The following is a 24,152-nucleotide window of genomic DNA, read 5'->3' on the forward strand; positions in this document are numbered from 1 at the left end:
AGTCAGAACATGTTCTTTAACTCCGTTAAAATAGTCACGTTTACCTATTGAATTGGCCTCATGTATTCACACTGCAGCCTAATTCCAGGGTAAAAGTTAACAAGGAAAAAGATCATTTTATTACGTCAAACAAAAGGTTCCTGTTCACCATGATGGTGGCTGTAAAGTGATACTTTACCCAGCTCGTTTTCATTATGTGGAGGGCTGGAATGATATTCAGGCTTTATGAATAACGTCTCTGCATTAGTAATAACAAAAGCACAAATCAAACTTGAGAGTACCTCAGGCCTGCACCAATGAGAGCAAAGCTCGTGCGCACTGCGGCCAATGGCTGGTCCCGGGACGCTCGCGCACAGCCGTTTGAAGGGCGGTCCTCTGCAGAAAAAGGAAAGTATGGATCAGAGAGCAGTGGAGTTTCAGTGGGAAGATAGACGTTGAAAACGGTGAAATATTTGGAGAATTTCTGGATTTAAAAGGCGTTTCACGGATACGTATTAAGCTGTTCGGTGATTTTACCGGCTTTGTGTAGTTTTTATGTGCCGCTGTGTGCTTTTATAAAGTTAGCCAACTTGTGGTTGGCGTGTTTTTCATTGATCAGTGAGCGGAGATTATCGGTACGTTCATGGCTCTGATAGCTACTGACCAGGGCTGCAAGCTGAACGGGACGTCGGCTGTTTACGGCAGAGTTGGACCGAGAAAAGAGGTGTTTCAGGGCAAGGCAGAGGGCTTTAAACACACAAAAATGCTGCCAAAAGAGACTGAATATTCAACAGATGGTCTTCCCAAAGCTTTCCTCCACAGCCTGAGGACCCTGTTTGACATCCTGGATGACGCTGGACGAGGCTATGTCCACATCTCGGAGATAGAGAGCCGCTGGCAGGGGGCAGACACCCGGGACTTGCCTGGTGGGGTGCTGAACTGTCTGAGGAGGGTCACCCCGCCACATGGCTGCCTCACCTTTGAGCGGTTCGTCGCGGGGCTGCGGTACTCCATGCTGAACCCGGAGAACAGCCAGCACTTCAAGGCCCAGGCTGCCGTTCACCCGCAGCAGGCACCAAAACAGACTCAGAAACCGGCTCCGCTGTCCACATGCAGTGTGGGGACACGAGTGGAGAACAAGGTCCGTCCTCTGGGACCGAGCGACGTGACGAACACCCAACAGCAGCAGCACAGGTCGTCCTCTCTGCAGAGCCGGGGCAGACCGGAGGAAGGGCCCGGGTACCCGGCGTGTGGACCAGCACAGTACAGCGCGGGATACGAGAGGTCCGGGCGGAGTTTGGAGCGCAAACCAGGAGCTCCGAACGGAGGGTGTTACCGGGCGGAACCGAGCCAGACCAACAAGCCGGCGCAGCCCCAGCAGAGCCGGGTCAGGTCCATTGAGTCGCTGGCGCTAGAGTCACCGCAAATCCAGGGACCAAGTAAGTCTGTTCATGTGTGGGGAAGTTCAGGAGGTTCATCGTGGATTCAGTTAAAACTTTGTTTAAAGACTGATTAAAGAGCAACAAACCTTCAAAATAAAATAGATGTTAATCTGCACTCAATTCACGATACAGTGTGTTTGAGACTGATCTTCACTGTACGATTTTATCACGATTTTTAGTAATACACAGACAATGATGCCTTTATCTTACATAGAGAGCATTTTAACAGAATAAGATAATACACTTTGTAAATCCTAAAGAGAAATACAGTTGTATTAGCATGCTGCTCACATATACTGAAATACCCATAAAAGAGTGTCTTAGTTGTTTGGATTGGAATTTAACTTTTCATCTACCTGACATTTTGGATTACCAAACCATCCAGTCCCCCCCCCCCAAAAAATATATCAGCCACCTTTTCATTAAGCGTCCACATTGTGTTATGCCATATAACATCAAGGCACATACAGTGTTTCTCACAAATAGATGATACTCAGGTGGGCCACCCAGGTATATTTACAGACCACCCAGTGTATTAAGTACCATTTTTCTTCTCTCTTAATTTAAAAGCCATATTTAATCATCATCGATGCATGAGATTTGTGTCCATTTATACATTTGGTGCGTACCATTCAACTCCATTCAATAATTGCACTATTTGAGGAGTGATGCTCCATGTTCAAAAAAACAGCTCAGTACGATGTCATTAGAACAACTACTCTGCTGCTGCCGTTTTGCACCCTGGATGACGGTTGCAATACATTATCTCATCAACAATAAACATTCATTCATGCAGCATTATTGAGTGAAACATTTGAAAAGGCTGGTGATGCTGTTTGAGTGTCTTTATATGAAAAACTGCTGATGAATACTGTCTAAAGAGCAGAAACACAAAAATAAGCCTGCAAAATTAAGCAAGTGGGATGACCTGCTCCTCTACCCCACCACCTGAGTATAGTCTCATTCTGTGGGAAATACTTATATTGTAGTCAACTAATAGGCTAAACTATAAAGTATAATGTCTCACCTGTCAAAGAAAATACTTGCATACCTGTACTCTTTTTCACACCTTGTCACACGTTACTGCCCGCAGTTAACATTCGACACTTCCTTTCTGAAACAAAGGGGAGCTTGGGCCTTGTGGTCAAATATGTGTCGGACCACCTGACTCTGCTCAAAGTCAGAGCACATAACTGGGATTCAACGGCCGTTAGATTGAGCAAGTTTACCTGACGCTGATCAAAAATACCCACATTTGGTGGACAGAAGGTGCTTATTTTCCAGCCTTCATTTGGGGGGATTGGTATCTTGCTTAAGGGCACCTTGGCAATAGTTGCATCTTCAGCTACAAGACCGGTTTCAAGACTTTTGGTTCCCAACTCAAGTCCTTACAGACTGAGCTCCTGGGCCCCCATTTCTTATAAAGATATTGCAATAAACAGTTTGTCAAATCAGTTTAAACTGCCGGTATTTCTATCAAATTTTCATGGTATTGTGAGGTATTGATATATTTTTTCTTGGTCTTTTATCAAGCGTTAAATTAGATTATGCAGAAAAGGAATTTGTTTCTGTACTTCATTAGATGTAAAAAAAAAAAAAACACTATTTCCTAAAGCGCAGAAAAATGCGCATCCACAACTCTGTATGTTTAAAAAGGCACAAAAGATAGTCAAAAAACACCTTAATGCATTTTGAATTTGACATCAAAATATGCACATAAGTTGGATGTCAATCCATCTGTGAATACCCAGCAGAACACTTAAGACTTAAATCCCATGGGCAAGCCTTTGATTGCATGCATAACTGAGCTGATACACACTACAGTCTTGCCAGCTTCGATTTCATATTCAAATGGAATTAAATGCAGCGATCCGTGTAGTACATGCACGTCTGCAGAGAGCCTGCATGTCAGGATTTGTCATCCAGAGGGAGACTTGTAAAGGAAAAAAAAGTAACTTTGAGAGGAAGTCTTTCTCTGAAAAGTCAACAACAGTTATTGTTGGCAACACTCCTCTCAGGTATCAGCATTACGTCGCGGCTTAAACAGGCTGTGTTTAAGTGTCTCTGCTGCAGTGGTGGGAGCCTGGTTGAATAATTGCCGTTGTTAACCCCAGGTCAGGTCAGAGGTCCTGTCAGAAATTCCTGCAAAATTTATCTTTCTTGAGGGTCTGCCTCGTGGAAGGGGCACCCTGCGGTGGCCCCTGTGACATGGGAATGGGTGGTGGTCAGTAAGATGAAAAAAAATCTCAGTTTGCCTGCTCATTATCTTGGTCATACATCTAGACTCTCACTCCTATTCAAGCTCACTGTCTTCTTGCTCTCACAACCATCCGAGAGCTAACTCTTCCACACTCCACACACATTAAACTAGACTGTGTCCGAGCTTGCATGATCTCAGTACAGCCAGGCCTGTCTGGAGCTATAAGAGTAAAAGTCTCACGCTCTCTCTCTGCTGAGCCCTCAGGGGAGTTTGACTACTTAGACTTCTTTCACTTAGTACAGTTTTCTGTTCAGTAAGCCAGATTAATTGATAGAGGGACAGATGTAACCGCCTAAAGCACAAATGCTCGTCTAATTTAATAGACATTGTACATTTTTTCTTCACAGATATCAATTCAGAACCCTGCATTTGAATGTTTGCTGATGCCAGGTGTCCTTCCAATCGTCATACAATAAAATAATTAACATAATGGCCTGTATTCACAAACCGTGAACACAGGTCTGCTTTACCTATATATTTAGACTACTTACGTGCTTTCATCTGCCTGTGTTAGTTTCTGTTTGTTTCATTGTAGTGGAGGAGATACTGTATATAGAAAAAGACAGATTACAAAACACAACCAGATCATGGTCAAGGGTTTAACTAGGGCTGTCCCTGTTGACTTGTTGATCTTGATGTGATTGAGGTCTAAAACTAACACAGTATTGTTGTTTAGGTGCATTGTAGTCAAGCTACAGTATAAGCAGCTGGATGTTACTCACTGTAGCTACTTCTTTGATTGGCTCTTTTCACATTAAAAAAACTCCCAGATAACTCTGTTGCCAATCATAAGTAACCTGCACCATTTGATATCAAAAAATCATCTTTATACCATTCCCTTTAGCTAGTTATTTATTTCTTACTGTAGCAAGTTCTTTTTTCCATTTCTTTTGATCTATTTTCTTTTAAAATAAAAGCAGAAATGTTTCAAATTAGAAAACTGTTAGGGCTTTTCCATTACATTGAGCGCCTTGGCTCTACTTGTTTTTACTCGGCACAGCAGCCAAGCACGGCAGGGGATTTGCTTTTCCACCACAGTCATGCTACTCATTTGAGGATGCATCTACAGCTGATGACGCGGTGTTTGAGTCGATGAGGTTAAATAGCGGCAACTTAACGCCGGCTAAGGATACACAAATTCATCTAGATTTTAGCCAGACTGCAACGTCGCAGCTCATCGTTACAACTCGGCCCCGACAGAGAGCCTCAGGAATGTAAAACGGTTTTGTAGTGTGACACAGTTAACGACGTGTTCAAGACGCCCCACAACCACGATTCAACAAGACTGGCATGTCAGAATTTTTCTTACATCGTTGTTTAGTTTGACACCCTGATCTGACATCAACGATGTGAATCCTGGCGTCTACCAACATGAGAGCATTTGCTTCTTATGTCAGCATCATTATGTACAAGACTCCCTTTTTCTTCCCTCAGAGAACTAATGTGTACATTTTATTTTATTTATGTCATCACATGCATACTTCAAGTTCTATCTGATGAAGAACCAGTCCATACTGGTGCCGTCAGCATACAGTGAGCGGTCGGGATCTTTTTGTAGTGTGGCCAGGCTGTCGGCCAAGATGGGACAAGATTTCTGTTGCATAGTCTGACATGATGCTGTCCTTAACGACCAAAAAATTCCTTTAGTGAGCATTGTTTAGTTCCACCAGAAGAAGAAGCACCCATTGTTTCTACTTCAAAGTTTCTTCATCTGCTTCTAATGATAATCTGGCAGGTGTTTCAAAGTTTGGTGCAGCTGTTGCTACTTAAACACGTCTGCGAGGCATCCAGGTATGATGACGAACCACCGTGACGTCATCACGGCCCGCTTTGAGGCGGGATGAGCGCGCTTGGGCCCTGCTCCAAAGCAATACCGTTCTGGGCACAGCTCAGCGTAGCCAGGCGTAACCCAGAGTGGCCAAATTGGTGATGGAAAAGTAAACCAGTATGGCTTGGTTTGGATTAGCACAGCCCAAAGTCATAGTGGAAAAGCCTTTGCTTAAGGTAGTACAAACTAAGTATCAGCATAACAAAGAACATTTTCTTGAGAAAGATTAGTTGTCAACTGATTTAAACCCAACCCAAAAAATTGAGCCAAAGCCAAGAATCCTTGCATGTAAAAAAAATGTAAATAATATAGACTTCAAGAGAAATGATGCATTATCACAAAATATTATAAAGAGACTCTTATCTGAATAGATATTTTCTTAAACCCCCATTTAAATCAGACAGTCTAAACATCTGCACTCTAATCTGGGCAATGACAACACCCCTGCTATGTAAAGTGAAACTACTATCTATCTTTGGTTCTGACTTCAGTCTCATCCAAATCCTGTGGATGAATCACCGATCATCAGTTTGGCTTCCTGCTGAATGACAACAAATCTCTGCAGCTGTTTTGAAACCCCAAGAAAAGCTTCTCCAGAGGTGGCAACACCAATGTTAACACAGTCCATCAACTTTTGGCCAAATAATGTGTCTGTTCTGTAATCTCTCACATGCAGCCAAAACCTGCAGGATAAGCCAGATTACAGCAGAAAGGCCAAAGCTTACTGAACCATGGCAGTGGTGAAATCCCACCCATCACTGCAAAGTCCCAGTAGTGTTGTGCATTTATGTCTAAAAATCTTATCATGACTAAACGTTTTGGTTGATGTGAGGAAGGAAGAAACAAGAGATGAATACAACTGTAATGCAACAACACTGATTCATAAAGATTTGGAGATTTTTTTAAAGCCCAGCTTAACTTTCAGTTATGATAAGAAAACATTCAGAAACACACATGCTTTGTAGGAACTAAGAAACAGAGATGCATAATGCTTGTAAATCTCTGCACAAAAATGTTTTTTGCTAATGTAGCAGTGCAGTTTAGACTGTGTATTTGTACCATCTTCTCTTCGCTGCTCTTTGTTTGAAAAAGGAATACATTAAACTTTTGCATTATTATGAGGTGCAAAAATCAGAGCCACTGTATTTGGACAGACTACAACTGCTCATGGGGGGGGGGGGCAAAGATCAGCAAAATCATGATCCGTTGTAAATTTAAGCTTTGATAACCAGATTTTGGTTTTGCTGTGGTATAATTTAGCCTTTTTTTCAAGATGTAAATCCCTTTTACTTGAAGCAGAATTACCCTTTTTTAGGTAATGATGAAAATGTGGATGGGCAAATTGAACTAAGCAACATTGAAAGTAATGTCAGAAGTCAGGATGCCAGAAATTAAAGAGGAAGGAACTGTCAGAACTTTGGTGGAGAAATGATTAAATAATTGAAATTTTGTGAAAATGGACGACAAGTGGCAAAAATGTTTTAGAAGTGGTTTGAAAAAGGGGAAAAACCTGGTTTTAAGAGGCAAAAAAGTTGTTGATATGGGTTAATAGTGACAGGTATGGGCTTCTAGTGGCAAAAAAGTGGTGAAAATAGGTTGTAAGTGGCAGATAATGGATTCATAGCGGAAAAAATGAGTTTTTAAGTGGCAAAATTGGGTCAAGAGTGGCAATAAGTTGCAAAACAATGGTTTAAAGTGGCAAAAAGGTGGTGAAAACGGGTTAAAAGTTGCAAAAAATGGGCTTGAAGTGGCAAAAATGGGTTAAAAGTGGCACAAAGCAGTGAAATTGCTTTAGTGGCAAAGATGGGCTTAAAGTGGCATAAGGTAGCGAATATGGGCTTAAAGTGGCAGAAAAATGCAAAAAGTGGCTAGAATGTGTTAAATAGCAATAAGTGGTAAAAATGGGTTAATAGCGGCAATGAATGGCAAAACTTGGTTAAAAGTGGTGAAAAAAGCGTTGGAAATTGATAAAAAAAAGTGGTGGAAATTGATTAAGGTTGGCAAAAACATAGTAAAAATAGGTTGTAAGTGGGAAAAGTGGCAAAAAAAATCTTGAAAAGTGGGCAGTTAAACAATATCAACATCAGACCCAATAATAGCTATACACACTTTTCAGCTTCAAAAATGAGGTAACTGTTGGCTAAGATGCTAGCATCAGTGCTACTAGTCCACACCATAGACTGTAGAAAGGACAAAGCCTGTGTGATGTCAGCTGTTTGCTTACAATAGGCGGACTCAGACAGCTTTTGGAGCCAATCCGTTGTGGCCTCCATATTGAAATCACTGTCTCAACTGAACTTTGGATCAACCTAACAGTAGACAAGAGCCCGCCCACTGAGCTCGAATTGCTGTCAGCTCAGCTAGCACTAAAACCGGCCTTCTGGAGGTAGCGTCTGCCTGTCAAGCTTTCTGTCAATCAAATGAGACGTGCCAATCAGTGCACCATGAGGTTTTCCTTAATATAATTTAAACGATTGTGGTACAAAAAAATTCCCCCTGGAGTTTGTGTTTTTTGAACCAGGCTGTAAACCAGACTATTTCTTGTGCAAAAAATGGCTTTTTAACATGTGTTCAGACAGGACTTCTGGTGTTCCTGCAGCCAGCCTCATGTGGATACTTGCTGTATTGCAATTTTTTGCACTTCCACATTGGCTTCATTTTTCAGGACCAGAAGTTGGTTCACACATATGCAATGGCATCACAAATAAGGGGAGGACAGGGGCTGAGGCCTGTTTAAAAGTATTAAAGTAGTAGAAGTTGAACATTTTGACTTTGACCTAGATATAGATTAACTAGATACAGATTAATTTAGTTTGAATATTTTTAAATCACTGAAAACTGCTTTGAATTTGAGTTTCCCTATTCAGTTTGCTTGTTTGTCATATTTGAATGTTCGGATCAAGCAACAACCTCCAAAAAGCTGAAACTGAAATGCAGAACCCTGCAGTTCCTTGATTGTCTACTTTAGGCTTGCTGTAGAAGCAAACTCACCAAAGACAGATTTAACTTTGCCTGGTTATTAGTGCAACTATGAACAGAGTAACAGGTACCAGAGCTCTGACATTTCAATATGCATTTTATAACTTCTAGCTGGTAATAACATTTAGTTAAATGTTTGATTAAAAAGAAGCAGTTTTTGCTAAATTGAGGGTGAATTCCTTTCAAAACAACTGCCTTTTGTGGTTAGCCCCTTTAAATGTTAGTGGTAAAAACATGTTTTCTTCTACCGCTGCTGCCACCAGAAGTTTCACCTGTAATTATATCTACAGCAGAGCCCCCAGGAATAATGTGGATAAAGGCTAGGAGTTGCATAATAAGGGGCATGGCTGTGTTGCCTGACAGGTGAGCGCTCTTCTCCTCTTTGCCAGGAGGTTTACATGTCATCTTAATTCTAGCTTGATCAAAAATTGAGTTAGATGAAGAGAGTGTTTCCAATATTTCTCTTTAGAAACATGTAGGTGACATTACTGAGACTTTGTTCATGTTTTATACATTCTTCAGTTCCATTTTCATCCCCTGAGCATTTTGCCTACCTGGAAGATAATACCTGTTTTAAATTTCATTTAAACTAAAATGTCAATTACAACTCTGAATACTATAAAAACATCCCCCCCCCCCCCCCCCATTGCTGTTTACCACCCTCCATATTTTGTCTTTGTCACGCACACCTGGCCTACTTCACATACTTTAAGTTTCAGAGAGTAACTCAAGTGTGATTGAGACATTTGATGTTACCTCTACAGTTTGTTTCAGCTCTACTGAACTCTGCACTGAGGTGATCAAACAGGAGAGGGTGGTATTTTGATGCACAGGATAAATACTACCCTCATTTATTCATGTATGTCTAAAATATATTGCTACATTTTCCTGAATATGTTGTTTTCAGTGTACATAATGTAATTAAAGCCACCCTGCCACCTTGATACTAAAAACAGTTGTAGAGTACAGCTCCCTCCTGTGGTGTACACCAGCAACCCAATGCACTTATCTGGACTAACTCGTGTCTTTACTGGAGTTTAACTGTTCCTCTTCATTTGTGCCTCCTTATAAATGTGGATTTATTTTGACCACGTACTTTGTCTCATGATTTGGATGGAGAAATAGCAAGACAACACTGCCTTGGTTTTGAGTTCAAAGCAGTGTTCAGGTGTTTTTAAGATGAAGCGCTGCTTCTACTGTTGGAATTGAAACAATTCCAAGAATATTTTCTTTAGAAACACCTGTGTTACATAGTGTGCTAAGAAAACTTGGCTTGCGCTTCTTTTTAAGGATAATGTAATTTGACAGTTTGGGTGTTTCCCTCTGATTAAAGGAAAAGGACCAACACATGTCACTACACGCCTACTGTATAATCCCCCTTAAAACTGTGTTTGATACTACAGCATTAGAGATACTAAAAATAATACAGTGGTTGGACATAATTCCTTATCAAATATGTGAGTATTTTAGTGGCCTAAATGATTTAGGTAACTGTATTTTAAAGGTTTTATTTAGGATTGTATGAAATGTTTTTTTATCCGTGTGACTGCTGTGACCACAGAGTGCATACCAGACTACAGTGTTGTGTTGAAACTGATTTAATTTGTCTGTTTCACATTTGTCTAGGTGGTGTTGTGAAATCTGGTTTACCGAGGTCTCAGAGCGAATCTGCAACAGGATTTTCAGGCGGCTCCAGACGACACGGGCGGAGTCGGGAAGAACAGCGGCGGCACACCATATCCAACGGCGTTGATTATGGAATGGTTGGTACACACAAACTGTCAATAAACAGCTTCTTAAAGCCACGGCCGTACTCACGTTTCAGTGAGGAGCATTTGTAGATGCTCCTTTTGATATATAAATACTGCACATTAGTTTAATTTAATTAAAAACCAGCTTAACAGCAAACTAGGTTAAAGGTCATTCATGTGATGCATTTATCCAGAATTGAACTACCCAAATGCGCCTGGTTTCATGATCATACCCAGCCGTCTGAGGGTGTTGCCCACCATCTAAAATTCTTAAAGGTATCAACTTCAAGTAACTGCTGGAAAAAAAAAAAAAAAACTAAAAATGAAATGAAGCTGCACATTACCAGTTTATACAGATGTGAGCACTTAATATCAGGGAAGCTTATACTCACTGGCCTTTAGCATAAATAGACTTATTGCAACAGATTCAACACAGTACGGCTGAATAAAGTATACTTTATTCCTCTCCATTAACATTTGTTGAAATTTTTCAGGGAGTTCGAGTTTAGAGAAAAGCTTGATTAAACTAATTTTCAGAGTTTACCTGAGTATAAATATAGTTGATTAATTCATATTTCATAAAGAGAATATGCTTAAAAAGATAATATGGTACCATATACTTTTCTCAATGCCAGTTTGACCTATAGATTCCTCACTTCATAACTCTTTACTGCAGTTCTTATGACATGAATGAGGCACCCTTAAAAAGCCAGTGAATTGTCCAGATTCCCTGTCCATCCTCAGGCAGATTCAAAGCTTCAAACTGATATGATTGTGCCTGGTATGAGGACAGACAGACCAATCCGCATCGGTGGCTACAGTCTTAATTTTAGTCTTTTGATTACATGTCTTTTAGTTTTAGTCACATTTTAGTCATTTTTATCCTTCTCAGTTTTAGTCTAGTTTTAGTCCATAAAAAGTCCTCAAATTTTAGTCTTTACTTTTAGTCCAAGCATTTATCCTCTAGCCTAAATCTAAAACAAATCATGTAAGTGTGTTATATGCACTCTGCCTGCTTTCTACTGCTAAGAGGCAAAATAGTTATAGATGCATTGTTTTTTGACAGATTTAACTGCAGTGGAGAAATATCGTGGATTTTTAATGGCCAACAAAAACTAAATAACATTTTATTCATCTTGATGAAAACTAAACTTACTTTTTTCAGTTTTAGTTGTCACAGATCTACTTATGGCCAGTCTTAGTTTACTTGTAGTCATGGAAAAAAATGCCGTCAACAAAATTAGCACTGGGTGGCTATCGGCACGGTTTGGTAGTATAGTCAGCTGGTAATAATGATCAACGCTGTACCAATTCGCTCCCATGTAGGCATAGTATAGTGGCAGTTTTTATGATAATTGGCCCATGTTTCTTCACTACAAAAACACACTGAAAGCTTTCCTGGCAGAAAAAATATTTTTGCTCTTCTTTTGATTAACCTCTGCATACTTTTGCAATAGTTATGGGCAGGGTTTGGCTGTACTACAATCCAGTATAGAGTGGCTGCTGGTGGAGTGATTTGTGTGGATGTAGCTTCAGGGGTAGTTTTATCAGAATGGGACAGTATTTCATTATTACAAGAAGAGCAAAGAACCACACTGAATGATTTTGTTGATGAAAAATGTGGAAGCAGCTGAATTGACTACTATTTATTTAAAACAGGATCACAGCTGCAGAGTGAACGATGCAAAGTTGGTCTGCAGATTATGGTTATCGTTAGCTGTGCAGCAAAGCTGGCCTTTGATCATCCTTTCAGGTTAACGTCCACATTTTCTGTTCTTAATGTCATAACTCAATGCTTCGGTTATATGGGAGTATAACCTGACACAACCTGTGTATGAATTTTGAAATTTAAAATAGTGATCGACTGGGCAGTTCCTGTAAGGCCCCGTCCACACAAAGACGAATTCAGGAGTATACGCAAAAGTTTTTTGTTGTATCGGCATTTTATCTACATGGAAACCGTGTTTTGAAACTGGGTTCCAGAGTGAACCATTTCATCTCCGTGTGAATGGCGAACCACATCATTCTTGAAATGGTTGCGTCATACGAAGCACAGCCCACTTAAGCTGCATGCGTGGGTCCAGCCAAAACAACGATAGTGGATTACAAGGTTGTGTTCGTGCTGCAGGAGCTACAAAGCTTATTATGGCTTATTATGGCGAACAACAACATTCATGAGCATTCATGTTCGGCGCCATCTTCTTGTTCATGTGTCTGTGTTTGGCGCAAAAGCTTTATATGCGTGCTCCATAATCTTCTCTCTTTATGGTACGTTTCCATAGCAGTGTTACAGCGTTTTCAGTTGTTTTCAGTGGTTCTGTGCTTACATGGACATTTCCTGAAACTATCCCGTGTTTACAGAAAAAGTTTCCAAAACAAAACAGAAATATATCGTTTCCGTTTCCTTGTGGACAAGGCCTCAGATTCTAAGGTGCTATCAGTTCACATCAGGTTAATTGCAGTAGCTTAACTGAGGCTACAGTACCTACTAGTGATGGACAGCTATATTTTAGCTTAGTCCAGAATTGGGCAACCAGTGGACCCACATTAATATTATTGTCAACACCAAAGGGCCAAATTGTTACATTTCTCAGTTTAACCATTATGATTATTCAACAAATAGAAAAATATGTTGCTTTCATCATTATTTAAAATACCAACATTTATGTTTTTGAACTAAAGTGCAAATAGAAACCTTTGATTTAATGAGATAAACATGGAATTAAATCTGTTTTTACGAGTGCATTAAGTGATGCCTACAAAGACATTTTACAAAAACAATTATAGCTAATTATGTCACTCATTCCTTTCAAAGAAGAAAACATACACAGATACTCAAAGACTATATAAGAAATATTTCTGTTTTCATGACAGATGTCATGTTTTCTTCATGTTTATATTTCATTGGTATTTGAAACTGATTTTGGGGCCGCATTGAGTGAGGATGAGGGCAGCATGTGGCACCTGGGTCGCCAGTTGCCCATCCCTGGTTTAGACAGAGCAATTGACTGGGATTGTGGGCTTGAACTGATAATAGAATAAAAAATTGGGTTGAACAGACTAGTAAATCTGGTGCAGTCTAATGAGCAATCATGCACATCTCTAATCCCGGAAACAATGTATTTTAATGTCATCATTATTTAGGACCAAGTATGGTATTGTATCATGAGTTACCCTGCATTGCCCACCCCTATTTTTAGAACTACATTGCAGTGCAGTCTGAGGGATAAATTCATGTCTTTATATTCCTGTAAAAATGAAATCGACTGGTTAGAAAAAACAGCCTCTATGCAATCAATAGTTTTGAGAGAACTAGTGTTTAAAAACATCAGATGATAAAGGTCTGATACTTTCCATGCAGTTTTTTCTTCTCTTTTTGCATGAATATTTGGTGTCTGTCTTTTTGTTATTGTGTATCATAGCAAGCTGAGATGTTAGACATTTTTCAGACTTGTAGGTTAATCAGTCATGATGAGGGGCGAACACTGAAGAAAACTTCGGCATTTATAAAGTAAGCAGCAGTTAATCAGTTGTGTTGTGTTAAGTAGAAGAGCCTCTGCCTGGAGGTAAACATTGACCATTATTAGACACAACAGTTCCATATAAAGGTGTAATCCGCCATGTATTGCATCTATGAGAAAATATATTAGGAGATGGTATTTGATACTTGTGGACCAGCCAGTAGATGAAGCATGACAAGATTTTTTAGTCTGGGCTCTTCTCCATTTCACCTTCCATTGGCCCCCACATTCCCCTCCCATCCCTCGTCCTGTTGCCTCCCCCTCTCTCTGCCCCTCCCACTCTCCAGTCCAGTGCTCATGCCTGCCTTCACTCTCCGTTTTTCCCACTGCCTCACCATTTCTCACTCTCTTCAGCTCGCCTCCTCTCCTTCTTTCTCTCCCTGTCTCTCCGTCGCCGTCTCCGTCTCCTTTCCCCCGTGTCTGGAGAGGTTGACTGACCGACTCCCCCTCCTCCTCCTCCTCTTCCCTCCCTCCCTCCCTATCCTCCCCTTCTCCTCCCCCCCTTCCCCTGTGGCCCTCCCACCCAGGCCGACTTGGCCCGCTGCTGCCCTGATGGTAGTGAGCCGGGTCGGGCCCAGGGGCCTGGTGGAAGTAGAGGACTCTTTGGGGCGGCCCAGCCCAGCGTGGACAGCTGTGTGGGCTGCTTACACCACCGTGTTCATCCCCCTTAGCAGCAGCCTGTACAGCAGCAAGGCCCTGCACTTTTTCCTCTGGGTGAGTAAGAAGAAAGAAGGAGGCGAGGTCAGGGATTTGAAGATGGGCATCGGCTTGTTTAGATGTTTAATTTGGAAATCAAGAAGTTGTAAATTGGTTCTGAAGCTGGGAATTCTGTGAGCTTTGAGAAGAGGTCCAAATCATCTTTTAAGGGCAAGTTTTCAGAACTTTTAAATGGGTTTCTTGGTGCTAACTTGTTGTATAATCAAGCTTAAGGATGTGAATCAGTGTGGTGACTATGTTAGAAGTTATTTATCTTGTAAAAACAACTTAAATGCCATTGACAGTTACTCTAATGTGGCTGTTTTGTTATTGTAACACTAACATCTTTGAGTTAAGATGCTTGCAAGGTAAAAGAGGCAGTGTGAAGATCTTCTGTGCTTCATTATGTTTGTAAAATTAAAGATTGCCTGATGAATTAAAGACTGTCTGAGGCATGCCATGTAATAATGAAAGTAAAACTTTCCCCATATAAACTTTTGTTTGTTTTAACTTGTCAGTGTGCTTCTGGGTTAGGATACTGCTGCAAGAAATTGATAATTTTCATTCATTTGATTTAAAAGTGAAGTATTTTCCTCTGTCTAGTGTTTTTTAATGTGTGGATTTGCTTTTTTCCCCCATCTAATATGAGGTGCTAATACTTACCTCTTGATTTTATTGTTCTGGTTGGACAATAGATGACATTTTAACACAAATAATCGGGACTGTGATGACATTTGATGGGGCTTTTGTGACATTAAATAGACTAGAAAATAATCAGATAATGTCAGAGATGGCTTTATGTAAATAAGTGATAGCTGCTGCCTTAAGCTGCCCTTGTTTCAAGGACTTGTGTGGTACCTCTGTGCTCGTATTGTAGAGCTCCAGACCAACTGTTTCACGTTTGCAGTTTAAAAAGCTGTTTATGTAGTTCTTTGTGTTGACAGCGAAACAGCTTGTGCCATGGCTGTCATGTTATTGTATGTGCGCTGCTGGGTGTATTCATGCGTGCTCATTCAGCAGGGCAACCACACACATGAACAGACTTTTTCCATCAAACATTTACCCCTGTGCTCCCTCTCCCTCTCTCTGTTTCCTCTTTACTCTCTTTTTTTAAACACACAGGGGTCTTCCTGCCTGTGGACCATCACACATTCACACAGGCTGACACTGGGTCATGCTTTATTCTAAACACGGACCCTTCCCCTCCTCCTCTTCTCATAAAACCCCTTTTCTTTCCCTCTTTCTTCTCACTCTTTTGGACGGTGCACAATTATGTTAAAGAGGGTGGATTTTCTTAAACTTCTCAGTTAGTTTCCTTCACAGCACATGCCCCTGTGTCTGAGTGAGAGTGTGTTTTAAACAGTGCTGATGAGCGATGATCAGAGGAATGTACTGAGCCGCACAGGGGACGCAGTGATGGAGCGATGGCTGGATAGAAAGATGACACACCAGGTGGCTGAATGCCAGCAATGAGGCCTGAACTGTGACTGTGTGTGCTGAAGGACAGCCTGGTCAGCACAACTAAATGCACACACACTCTCTCTCTTTCTCTTTCAAACACACTGGGGCAGCCATAGTTGAAGTGGGTCTGCTCCGCTGTTTACCCCATTCTTAGGTTGCTGCGCTGTTGCCATGACACTGGACTGATTGCTCCTCTAAACATTGTTCAGGATGGGAGAGAGTCCTGCACAATTGGTACGGCGCCATTGTCTCCACCGGCACAAAAGAGTGGTGCTGCAGATGCCCATGTGAAAAGATGGGAGCTTGTCCACCCTGCAGGCTCAAATCAATCATTAGATAAAAACTTTGCAGTGATCAGGAAGCTTTTTAATAATGGGAGGAGGAAATAAGAAAGGAATCGTTTCCTCTCTAATACATGAGATCAGAAAGTGAGTTTGCTATTTCACCCCCTTTTCCTGCCTCCTCTTTTCACCCAACAACAACCTCTGCTCTGTGTCTTTAAACTCACCCAGTTGAAGCAAATGAAGGAGCTGGAGCAGGAGAAGGACTCCCTGCTGGCCGGCCTCGAGGTGGTGGAGCGGGCCCGAGACTGGTACCAGAGCCAAATCCACAACGTCACAGAGAGGCAGCGGCAGGTCGGCCAGAGCTCCCACTGCACGGTCAGTCCCAGACGCTGGTCCAAAAGCATTTAAGATGTTGTATTTTGTTTATTTTTTTATAGTTGATAAATAATCACACTGAAAAAATATCCCATTAAGGGATTTTATTTATATGATAGTCAAAATTAATACTGGGCAATACATGTATTACTCACAACCCAAATTCCTAAAAACTGTTTGGCCCCTGTGTAAAATGTAAATAAAAACAGAATGCAGTGATTTTCAGTTCAGTAAACTCATAAATAACTTATCAGATGTTGATGCTGGATGTGCATTTTTTTCAACCGATTAGGCTAATTGACAATAGGTCAGAAGTAGGGCTGCAACGATTAGTCGCAATAATAGTTTGTGTCGACTATAAAAGTTAGTCGACATGGAAATTCAAGTGTTGACGCACTGTATTATTGTTTTTGATATTGGTAAAATCAAACACTGGCCGGTAAAAACTCATCTGTACTTGCAGTTCACTACTCAAAGAAGAGAGCCAGCCTCACGCCAGAACATTTTGACATGCTCACGTTCCTGCACTGCAGTTTAAAGAAATTATAATCTATTGTTCAGTCACTTGGGCTGGAAATTTGATTTGTTGACATAAAGCTTTATTTGTACTTTTGGACTTTGGATGGGCTATTAGCTTTATTCATTTCTATGGACATACCAGTCACTTTAAAGAAAGCCATCCTTTAGTTATTTGTAACCTGCAAGGCAGGTGAACTGCTACTATTTAAATTGCTACTATTTACATAAAATGGGGATCCAAAATAGTATGCCAAACAACCGTGATCAATCAGCTAATAGGATAATTTTTTGATAGATTAGTCAACATAAAAAAATTATCATTAGTTGCAGCCCTAGTCAGAAGCATGACTGGGTATAAAAGGAGCATTTTAGAGTCCCCCAAAAGTAAAGATGAGCAGAGATACACAAATCTGTGAAAAACTGTGCCTAAAAGTTGTGGAATAATTTCAGAACAATTTCTTCAACACAAAATTACAAAAGCTTTGAATGTCCCACCATCTACAGAGCATAATAGTATCAAAAGATTCAGAGCAAGCTTTGGACTGATGCAAAATGGAAAACTGTTCTGTGGTTAGATGGTTAAAATTTGACATTCATTTTGGAAAACATGGATGCTGTGTCCTGAAGATTAAGGACAAGAGTGACCATCCAGCTTGTGATCAGCGCACAGTTCAAAATCCTGCATTTCTGATGGTATGAGGTTGCGTTAGTGCCTATGGCATGGGCAGCTTACACACCTGGAAAGGTACTATCAATGCTGAAGAGTATAAAAGAATATAAAAGAATGGGACAGCATTCCTCTTCTAAAACTCCAGCTACTGGTCCGCTTACTTCCCAAACATTTAAATACTGTTGTTAAAAGAAGAGGGGATGCTACAAAGTGGTAACCATGTCCCTTGTCCCTAATTGAAAACTAGGGACAAGGGACATGGTTAAACTGGGAATTAGCTGGTGAGTCAAAAAGTTCTTGCTATATCCTGTGTCGTGGTAGAAGGGTTTTTCCTTCTTATAAACTGTGGGATGTTTGGGCTCAGACCTTCCCATTTACTGTCCATGCTTCTTTAAAGCTTTCTGTGCAGAGCTGCTCTGAGTACTGTATTCTGTGAAATGCAGTAACAGCTTTTTAAATGTAATATTTCTGTCTTCTGTTTTTCCTCTCAGGATTTCTTCACAGAAGCCAGCCAGAGTCGAATGAATGTACTCATACCCAAACTTCAAGAAGTCAACCGCTGCCTTAATGACCTCATTTCCTGCACTGGGATGGTGAGTGTTGTTTACTGATGCAAATCTAAATCGACCTAGTTATTAGGATTATTCAAATATTTCTCAGCTGTTGGCAGCTGCCTACCTTTGCCTAATAGTCAAGTCTGTCTCTGTGCTCTACAATAGGAAGAGATTCCCATGATGCCAGTTTTTTATTATTTTACCTGATTAGATAAAATTGTGCAAAGATGCTTAATGAGGTTTGGATCCTAGTAAACATTAAAACTACATGTCAGCATGTTAGCTCCATTACTATGAGCATTGTTGGCTGTGGAAAGCTTGGACGAGCTGCTCATGTATGGTCTGTTTCCATTAGCCCGGTTCGGTTCAGTACAGTTTTTCCATGGTTTATCACATTAAACTCTGATCTTATCAGTGTTTCCTCTGAGGTTTTTCCCACCGATCTTCAGGCTCTCTCATTGTGATGGGAAATCCAGCTCTTTTAAGAGATCCAGATCATTTGGCTCAGCGCAGTAGAGCTGGTTGTTTAGCTCCCAAATGGCTCTTCATTTAGATGCTGTTTGGCTTTTTAAATGTGGATTACATAACGACATAGGAAGGGGAAAAGAACACTGGCACTCAAACGAAAGCCAGCTACCACGGCTAACGTTACAGGCTCGTTCATGACCTTTTCAATTAAAAGCATTTTTGTGACAAAATTAATGAGAATTTTTTATTATGTATAAAGGGCTCAGCTAGGCTCCTAGCTCGGTGCAAGACTCTCATTTCCCTTCAACTGGCTACATGATGCTAGGAGGTCTGCAGGACTGAGTATTTGTGGTATTGGTCACCTCCACACTGGGTAAATCATTTGACCTGGGGTAAAAATCTTTTTTTAGTAAAGTTTAGGTATCATACTCGATGTATATGGTAATTTTTAGCTGTTAGTTGCAGCATAGTGGTCTATTTAGACCTGTTAAATACAAACTTTACTCTGTTCCTGTCCCCCACTACCTAACCCCTAACAGACATTCAACAGACAACCTATAGTAATGTGTTAATGAATACAAATCCAGATTCCTTATTTATATATGCGCTTGATGAATATTTTGGAAATGTTTAAATATATGGCCAAGTGTGGTATAGCTGTCGAGTCTTTACATTGTGAATGTTGATATGCTTGGTGCTCAACAGAACACGTCATTTTGACACCAAATAAATATTCACACTTCTTTGACATTCTTTACTCAACCTGAAACAAGAAAAGCAAGTTTCTGGTTTACAGACATATAAATGATCCTTTCTCATTACAAAGCAACTCTTTGATCCATAAATGTGTATCTAGGTATTCTTTAAAGCTTGTGTGAAAGAGTTTTAACAGGTTACTTTTGAAACAAACTGAAACTTATATTGATGTGTCTTTATGTGCTACGAAAGCCAACAAGACCATCAGAGAGAAGTCAGATACTCAAAAACTACACAATCAAAAAGTTACTCACAGGAGCTTTAAATAGGTCTGTTCCTCTCTCTCTTTGTTTCCCAGCAGTCATATCCAAGCTCTGCTCCGACAGTAGGGCTTTCAGCTTCCCAGCTTCCAGGTCCAGCTCCTCCACAAGCCATCCAGAGACTGAAGGACCAGAACCGACTTCTCACACAGGTTGGAACTAATTTATTACAAGATTCTTCTAATTACAAGTTGGTTCTATTTATTTTATTCATTGAATTTTGTTCGTCCCGTTCTTGAAGGAGGTGACGGAGAGGAGCGAGCGGATCGCACAGCTGGAGCAGGAGAAGTCTGCTTTGATAAAGCAGCTTTTTGAGGCTCGAGCCCGCAGCGCGCAAGACACCAGCACTCTGGACTCCACCTTCATCTGAACTCCAACAAACAGCAGCAGAATCATCTTTAAAATGTTTCAGTGAGGAATGATTGCGGAGGAAAACATTGGCAAGACTGGAGCTGACTGTTGTTCACCCACTTTTGTAGCAGGGATGCACCTTTAGCCACGAGCTGCACGAGACCACTCCAACATTTAAAGAAAAGCACGCAAGACCTAGATGTGAACACTCCGAGGAAAACCTGATCCGAATGACTTGACTCAAGAGTTTAAAGACTTCTTTTTTAATTCCTGCACTCAAGCTGAAAAGAATCCCAAGAAACTCCTGGGGTATCCTATCACTCCTTTTTTTGCAGGAACTTTTTATCTCCACACCAACTCCTAATTGATTCTCATGCTCGACTTCACAGGCAGCAGCAAAAAACATGACAATAGAGGTCTAAAGAGGTACCGACAAGCTGGAGGAGTTGTTTGTGCTGGGATAAAATGCCATACTCTTGAAGTTTGGTACAAAAATAATTGACAAGCTGCTTGATGTGACCTATCAAACACATTTTTTACTCTTTTAAGCTTGATGAGAATGAAAATTACATACACATTTTCACTTCTTTTACTACTCCCTTCCCTTTAAAGCTCCTGTGAGGAGTTTTTAGCTGGTTATGAAACAGTCTGAAATAGACACTGATGGTTCTTTATGACCCACAAAACCCAGCAAGATCATTAGAAAGGGGAATTCCTGTTTGTATATGGTTATTTTTAATGTCTGAAACTGATGGTGTGGGGGGTAAGTTGCAGACGAAGTGATTGAACGGTCTAGTTTTACATTTTCCTCGGCAACAAGCCGACAAGCAAGTGATATTTGACTGTTAAAAGACAGGATAAGATTTTTGTTTACAAATAACAGTGAGGTTGTCAAAACTTTTTCAATACCATTTGTTAAAAATTGATGCAATCTGTTTTTTTTAATGATTCACAATATGGAAAAGTCTGTTAATTTTGAAAAATGATATCTATTTCATAAGTGCAAAAAAGTGGAATGAGTCCAACATTAATTGCAAACATAAGGCCTCTGCATACTGAGTCCCTTTTTTGTCAAGAAAAATAATGTCACATGCAGAAACCTTGCACTCCCTGATGCATTTTGCAAATCATTTAGAAAATTTGCAGAACAAGAAAAAGATCAAGCTGTGAAGATGTTTTTTTGGGTCTTTCAGTCCTTGGAAAAAAAAAACACTGGGTTCATAGTCTCCTGACTTAACTCTTTTATATATTTTCACATTTTGGTTTGCACGAGCTCATGCGAGGGCCAAGGGGGGAAAGGGGAATGCTTTTTGGGGCCCATCGCAGTTAAGAAAAATAGTCCTTTCCCAATTCAAGCAATCGTGTATGTAATAGTGTTATGTGATGTTTTATGGTTGAAATCCACAGAATGGGAGCAAAGAATTTTAAAGTTTCAATGTGCAGGAGAGAAAAAGGGAGCAGCAGATGTTACTCTGAAATGTCAAACAGTTATCTAAATGATTTGTAGAATGCAAGAAAGGCAAAAAATCAGAAAAAAAAAAAATGACTAAAAAGGTAGAGTCAGTGTGCAGCAATTTTGGACCGAAAAAAGACTAAGTGTGCTGGGGCCTTCTGCAAAAACATTGAGTTTGTCTGCAAGTTTTGGTCATTGAAAACAAAAATTGGCAGTCATGGACTTCTTTTTGTGTTGCCTTGGTATCAAGACAGTTATCATTTGGTTTGAACCACAATCTTATGGAGGTCTGACAACCCTACATACATATGTACAAGACAAAATTCCAAAGTTCCTCACAGGAGCTTTTAATGTTGATCTATAATCATATGTTTACTTGGCGTAGGCTCTCTCATTTTAGGGTTTTTAATCTTAAACACATGGAGACCGAAAGTACTGATATATGATTATTTTATACCCAAGTAGCATGTCTAATGTTACACTGTTAGAATTTTCAGATGTTTTTTTTTTTAAGATTGAAGAGATGGGAGGGCAGCTACGAGCCATCAAGGCGTAGAGGCAGCGGCGGATGAGAGAAGTTTGGAAGTTTGCACGTAGAAAAGAGAAGAGAATGATCAGACGGTGAATGTGTCGGAGCTCGAGCTCCTGGGTTGGGAGATCTTTCTGATGTCACGTCAGAAACAAATACTTAAGAAAAAAAGAAAAACATCACTTTGGCCGTCAAGTCTTTTAAGGGGATTCTTTGCATGGGTCGTTTTTTTATCTTCTGAAGAGATTTCTGTGTGAGAGCTGGAGATTAGCACAAAAGACTTTTTGTCCTTTAAGTGTCAATTTTTACCAGAAATATTTGGCTTAAGACTAAAACTAAAAGCATGCAGCCATCCACCAGTTTACGGAAATATTTAGTTAGTGGGTGGTGGTAGGAAATGACACATTGTAGTTTTATAATGGATCTTTATGGTACTGCTGGGATATCTGCACATAACATATTGTTGATGTCTGTTTCCCATTTGTTTGACTTAATGTTTTTTTGCTGCTCAAACTGCATTATGTGAGTGAAACTCTTTCCCTCTGCTTTCTATCAGGACACTACAGATGAAATGTACAAAAATAAATACTACCAAAAGCACTGAAAATTATTCTGTTCTTTATTTCTTTACTTTTTCCACATTCTTTGCAATAGTGCAAATGTATGAAAATAGGTTTAAAAACAAATATTAAATTTTAATCCTTGAAAACCTAATCCCTTCATACAAACACTCATAAATGTAAACAAATGTGTGCAGATCTCAGGGTGACAATGCATCAATTTAAATCAAACTATCTGTTTACTCTATAGGGGTGGGGCAAAATATCAACTCAGCAATACACTCTTGATACCTTTAACAAATCATTGGAGCTAAATATATTTAGAATCTAAATCTTAGGTGCTTTAAACAGTTCTCCTTGACATTTTTGATTTATTGTATTCACAGTGGCACTTCTGACACAAATGAGGGTTAAATGAACAGAAGTTACCATAAAATCTGGAATAAAAGTTGTCCTGTCCTTTTTGGAGTTTCCAAAGGATGAAAAGATAAAGTTCACAGTGAAGTTTCTGTGCAGCTGTGTGACACTTTGAGTATCATCTGTTTGGAGTTTGTGCATCTTTTAGCTATAATATGGTAGTTGGTAGCAGCCTGCAGTTATTGGTGCGAAACTTACTCACAGCCAACAACTCCCTCTGCCCTCTGGCTGTCACTTGTTGCCCCTACTGAGGAGAGTTTTCAGTCAAACTAACAATCTACAAGGTTTATTTACTTAACAGAGTACTCCAGGTTTCTTTAAATGCATGTTATGAACTAAACGAGGTTGAAAAATGTTAAAAAGTGTCGCCAAACCTCACTGGTCAAGTCTGTAAAGCATTGCGCCGTGTCAAGTACCTGCATTTGGCTAGTGGCGGATGCTAATTTCCCACCCTGGTCTGGTCACATGTCGTTCCTTCATTGCAGCAGCGCATTTCACGCATATTTCACGGTATCTGTGTCATCCTTCTTATTCTACACATTGAACAAAAGATGCCTCTAAATTTCCAGGCTCTCAAACAGAGCTTCTAGTGTGGCAGGTGAGATAGACAAAATAGTTGTTCTCTCAGGAACACATTCCACCAGCCGAGGCCATTTGTGCCTGGAATAAAATCCAAGGTAAACAACATGGCGGTGGTGTGTTTTACTTCATGTATTCCAACATGTCCTGAGCGGTGAAGCGGCCTCTAACAGTACACAATCAATTGGGTCATTTTTTACCTTGGGTTAGACATGCACGACTATACCTGCCTCAACACTTGTACTGGTTGGTATACGAGTGGCCCCAACATATATGTTGCAGCCAACTTTTCTGATGAAAAAATAAAGTATCGTAAGTGTGACTCCCACGTCAGATTTAACAGTAACTGGTCAAAGAGAAAAAACAGCAGGAAAATGTTGGACAGTAAAAATAAATTTAAGGAGTAAAGTGTGATAAAGGAGAAACTGTCTTGCATTGTATAAATAAAACAATCTTACAC

The 24,152-nt window shown here is 40.3% G+C and overlaps 1 protein-coding gene across 2 annotated transcripts; it reads left to right on the plus strand.

Moving 5' to 3' along the window:
- The first annotated feature begins 415 nt into the window (after positions 1-415).
- Positions 416-22,728, plus strand: sapcd2 (suppressor APC domain containing 2). Of its 2 annotated transcripts, none has more exons than XM_041811407.1 (6): positions 416-1,418; positions 10,115-10,251; positions 16,430-16,576; positions 18,257-18,358; positions 19,842-19,955; positions 20,045-22,728. In XM_041811407.1, the coding sequence occupies exons 1-6, from the start codon at positions 623-625 to the stop codon at positions 20,171-20,173; spliced, it is 1,425 nt and encodes a 474-aa protein (XP_041667341.1). In that variant the 5' UTR covers positions 416-622; the 3' UTR covers positions 20,174-22,728. The 2 variants fall into 2 exon arrangements, with proteins under 2 accessions (XP_041667341.1, XP_041667342.1); XM_041811408.1 differs by having other exon boundaries at positions 19,845-19,955.
- The last annotated feature ends 1,424 nt before the right edge of the window (positions 22,729-24,152 follow it).

Source organism: Cheilinus undulatus, linkage group 17, assembly GCF_018320785.1.
Source record: "Cheilinus undulatus linkage group 17, ASM1832078v1, whole genome shotgun sequence".
In the NCBI taxonomy this organism is placed as follows: domain Eukaryota; kingdom Metazoa; phylum Chordata; class Actinopteri; order Labriformes; family Labridae; genus Cheilinus; species Cheilinus undulatus.

What these genes read in the sequence shown, in the direction of transcription:
- sapcd2 (XM_041811407.1), top strand. Translation starts at nt 623, where the DNA reads ATGGCTCTGATAGCTACTGACCAGGGCTGCAAGCTGAACGGGACGTCG. An exon ending in ACGGCGTTGATTATGGAATG is followed by an intron (nt 10,252 to 16,429) that starts GTTGGTACACAC and finishes AAACTCACCCAG; the next exon opens with TTGAAGCAAATGAAGGAGCT. An exon ending in GCCAGAGCTCCCACTGCACG is followed by an intron (nt 16,577 to 18,256) that starts GTCAGTCCCAGA and finishes TTTTCCTCTCAG; the next exon opens with GATTTCTTCACAGAAGCCAG.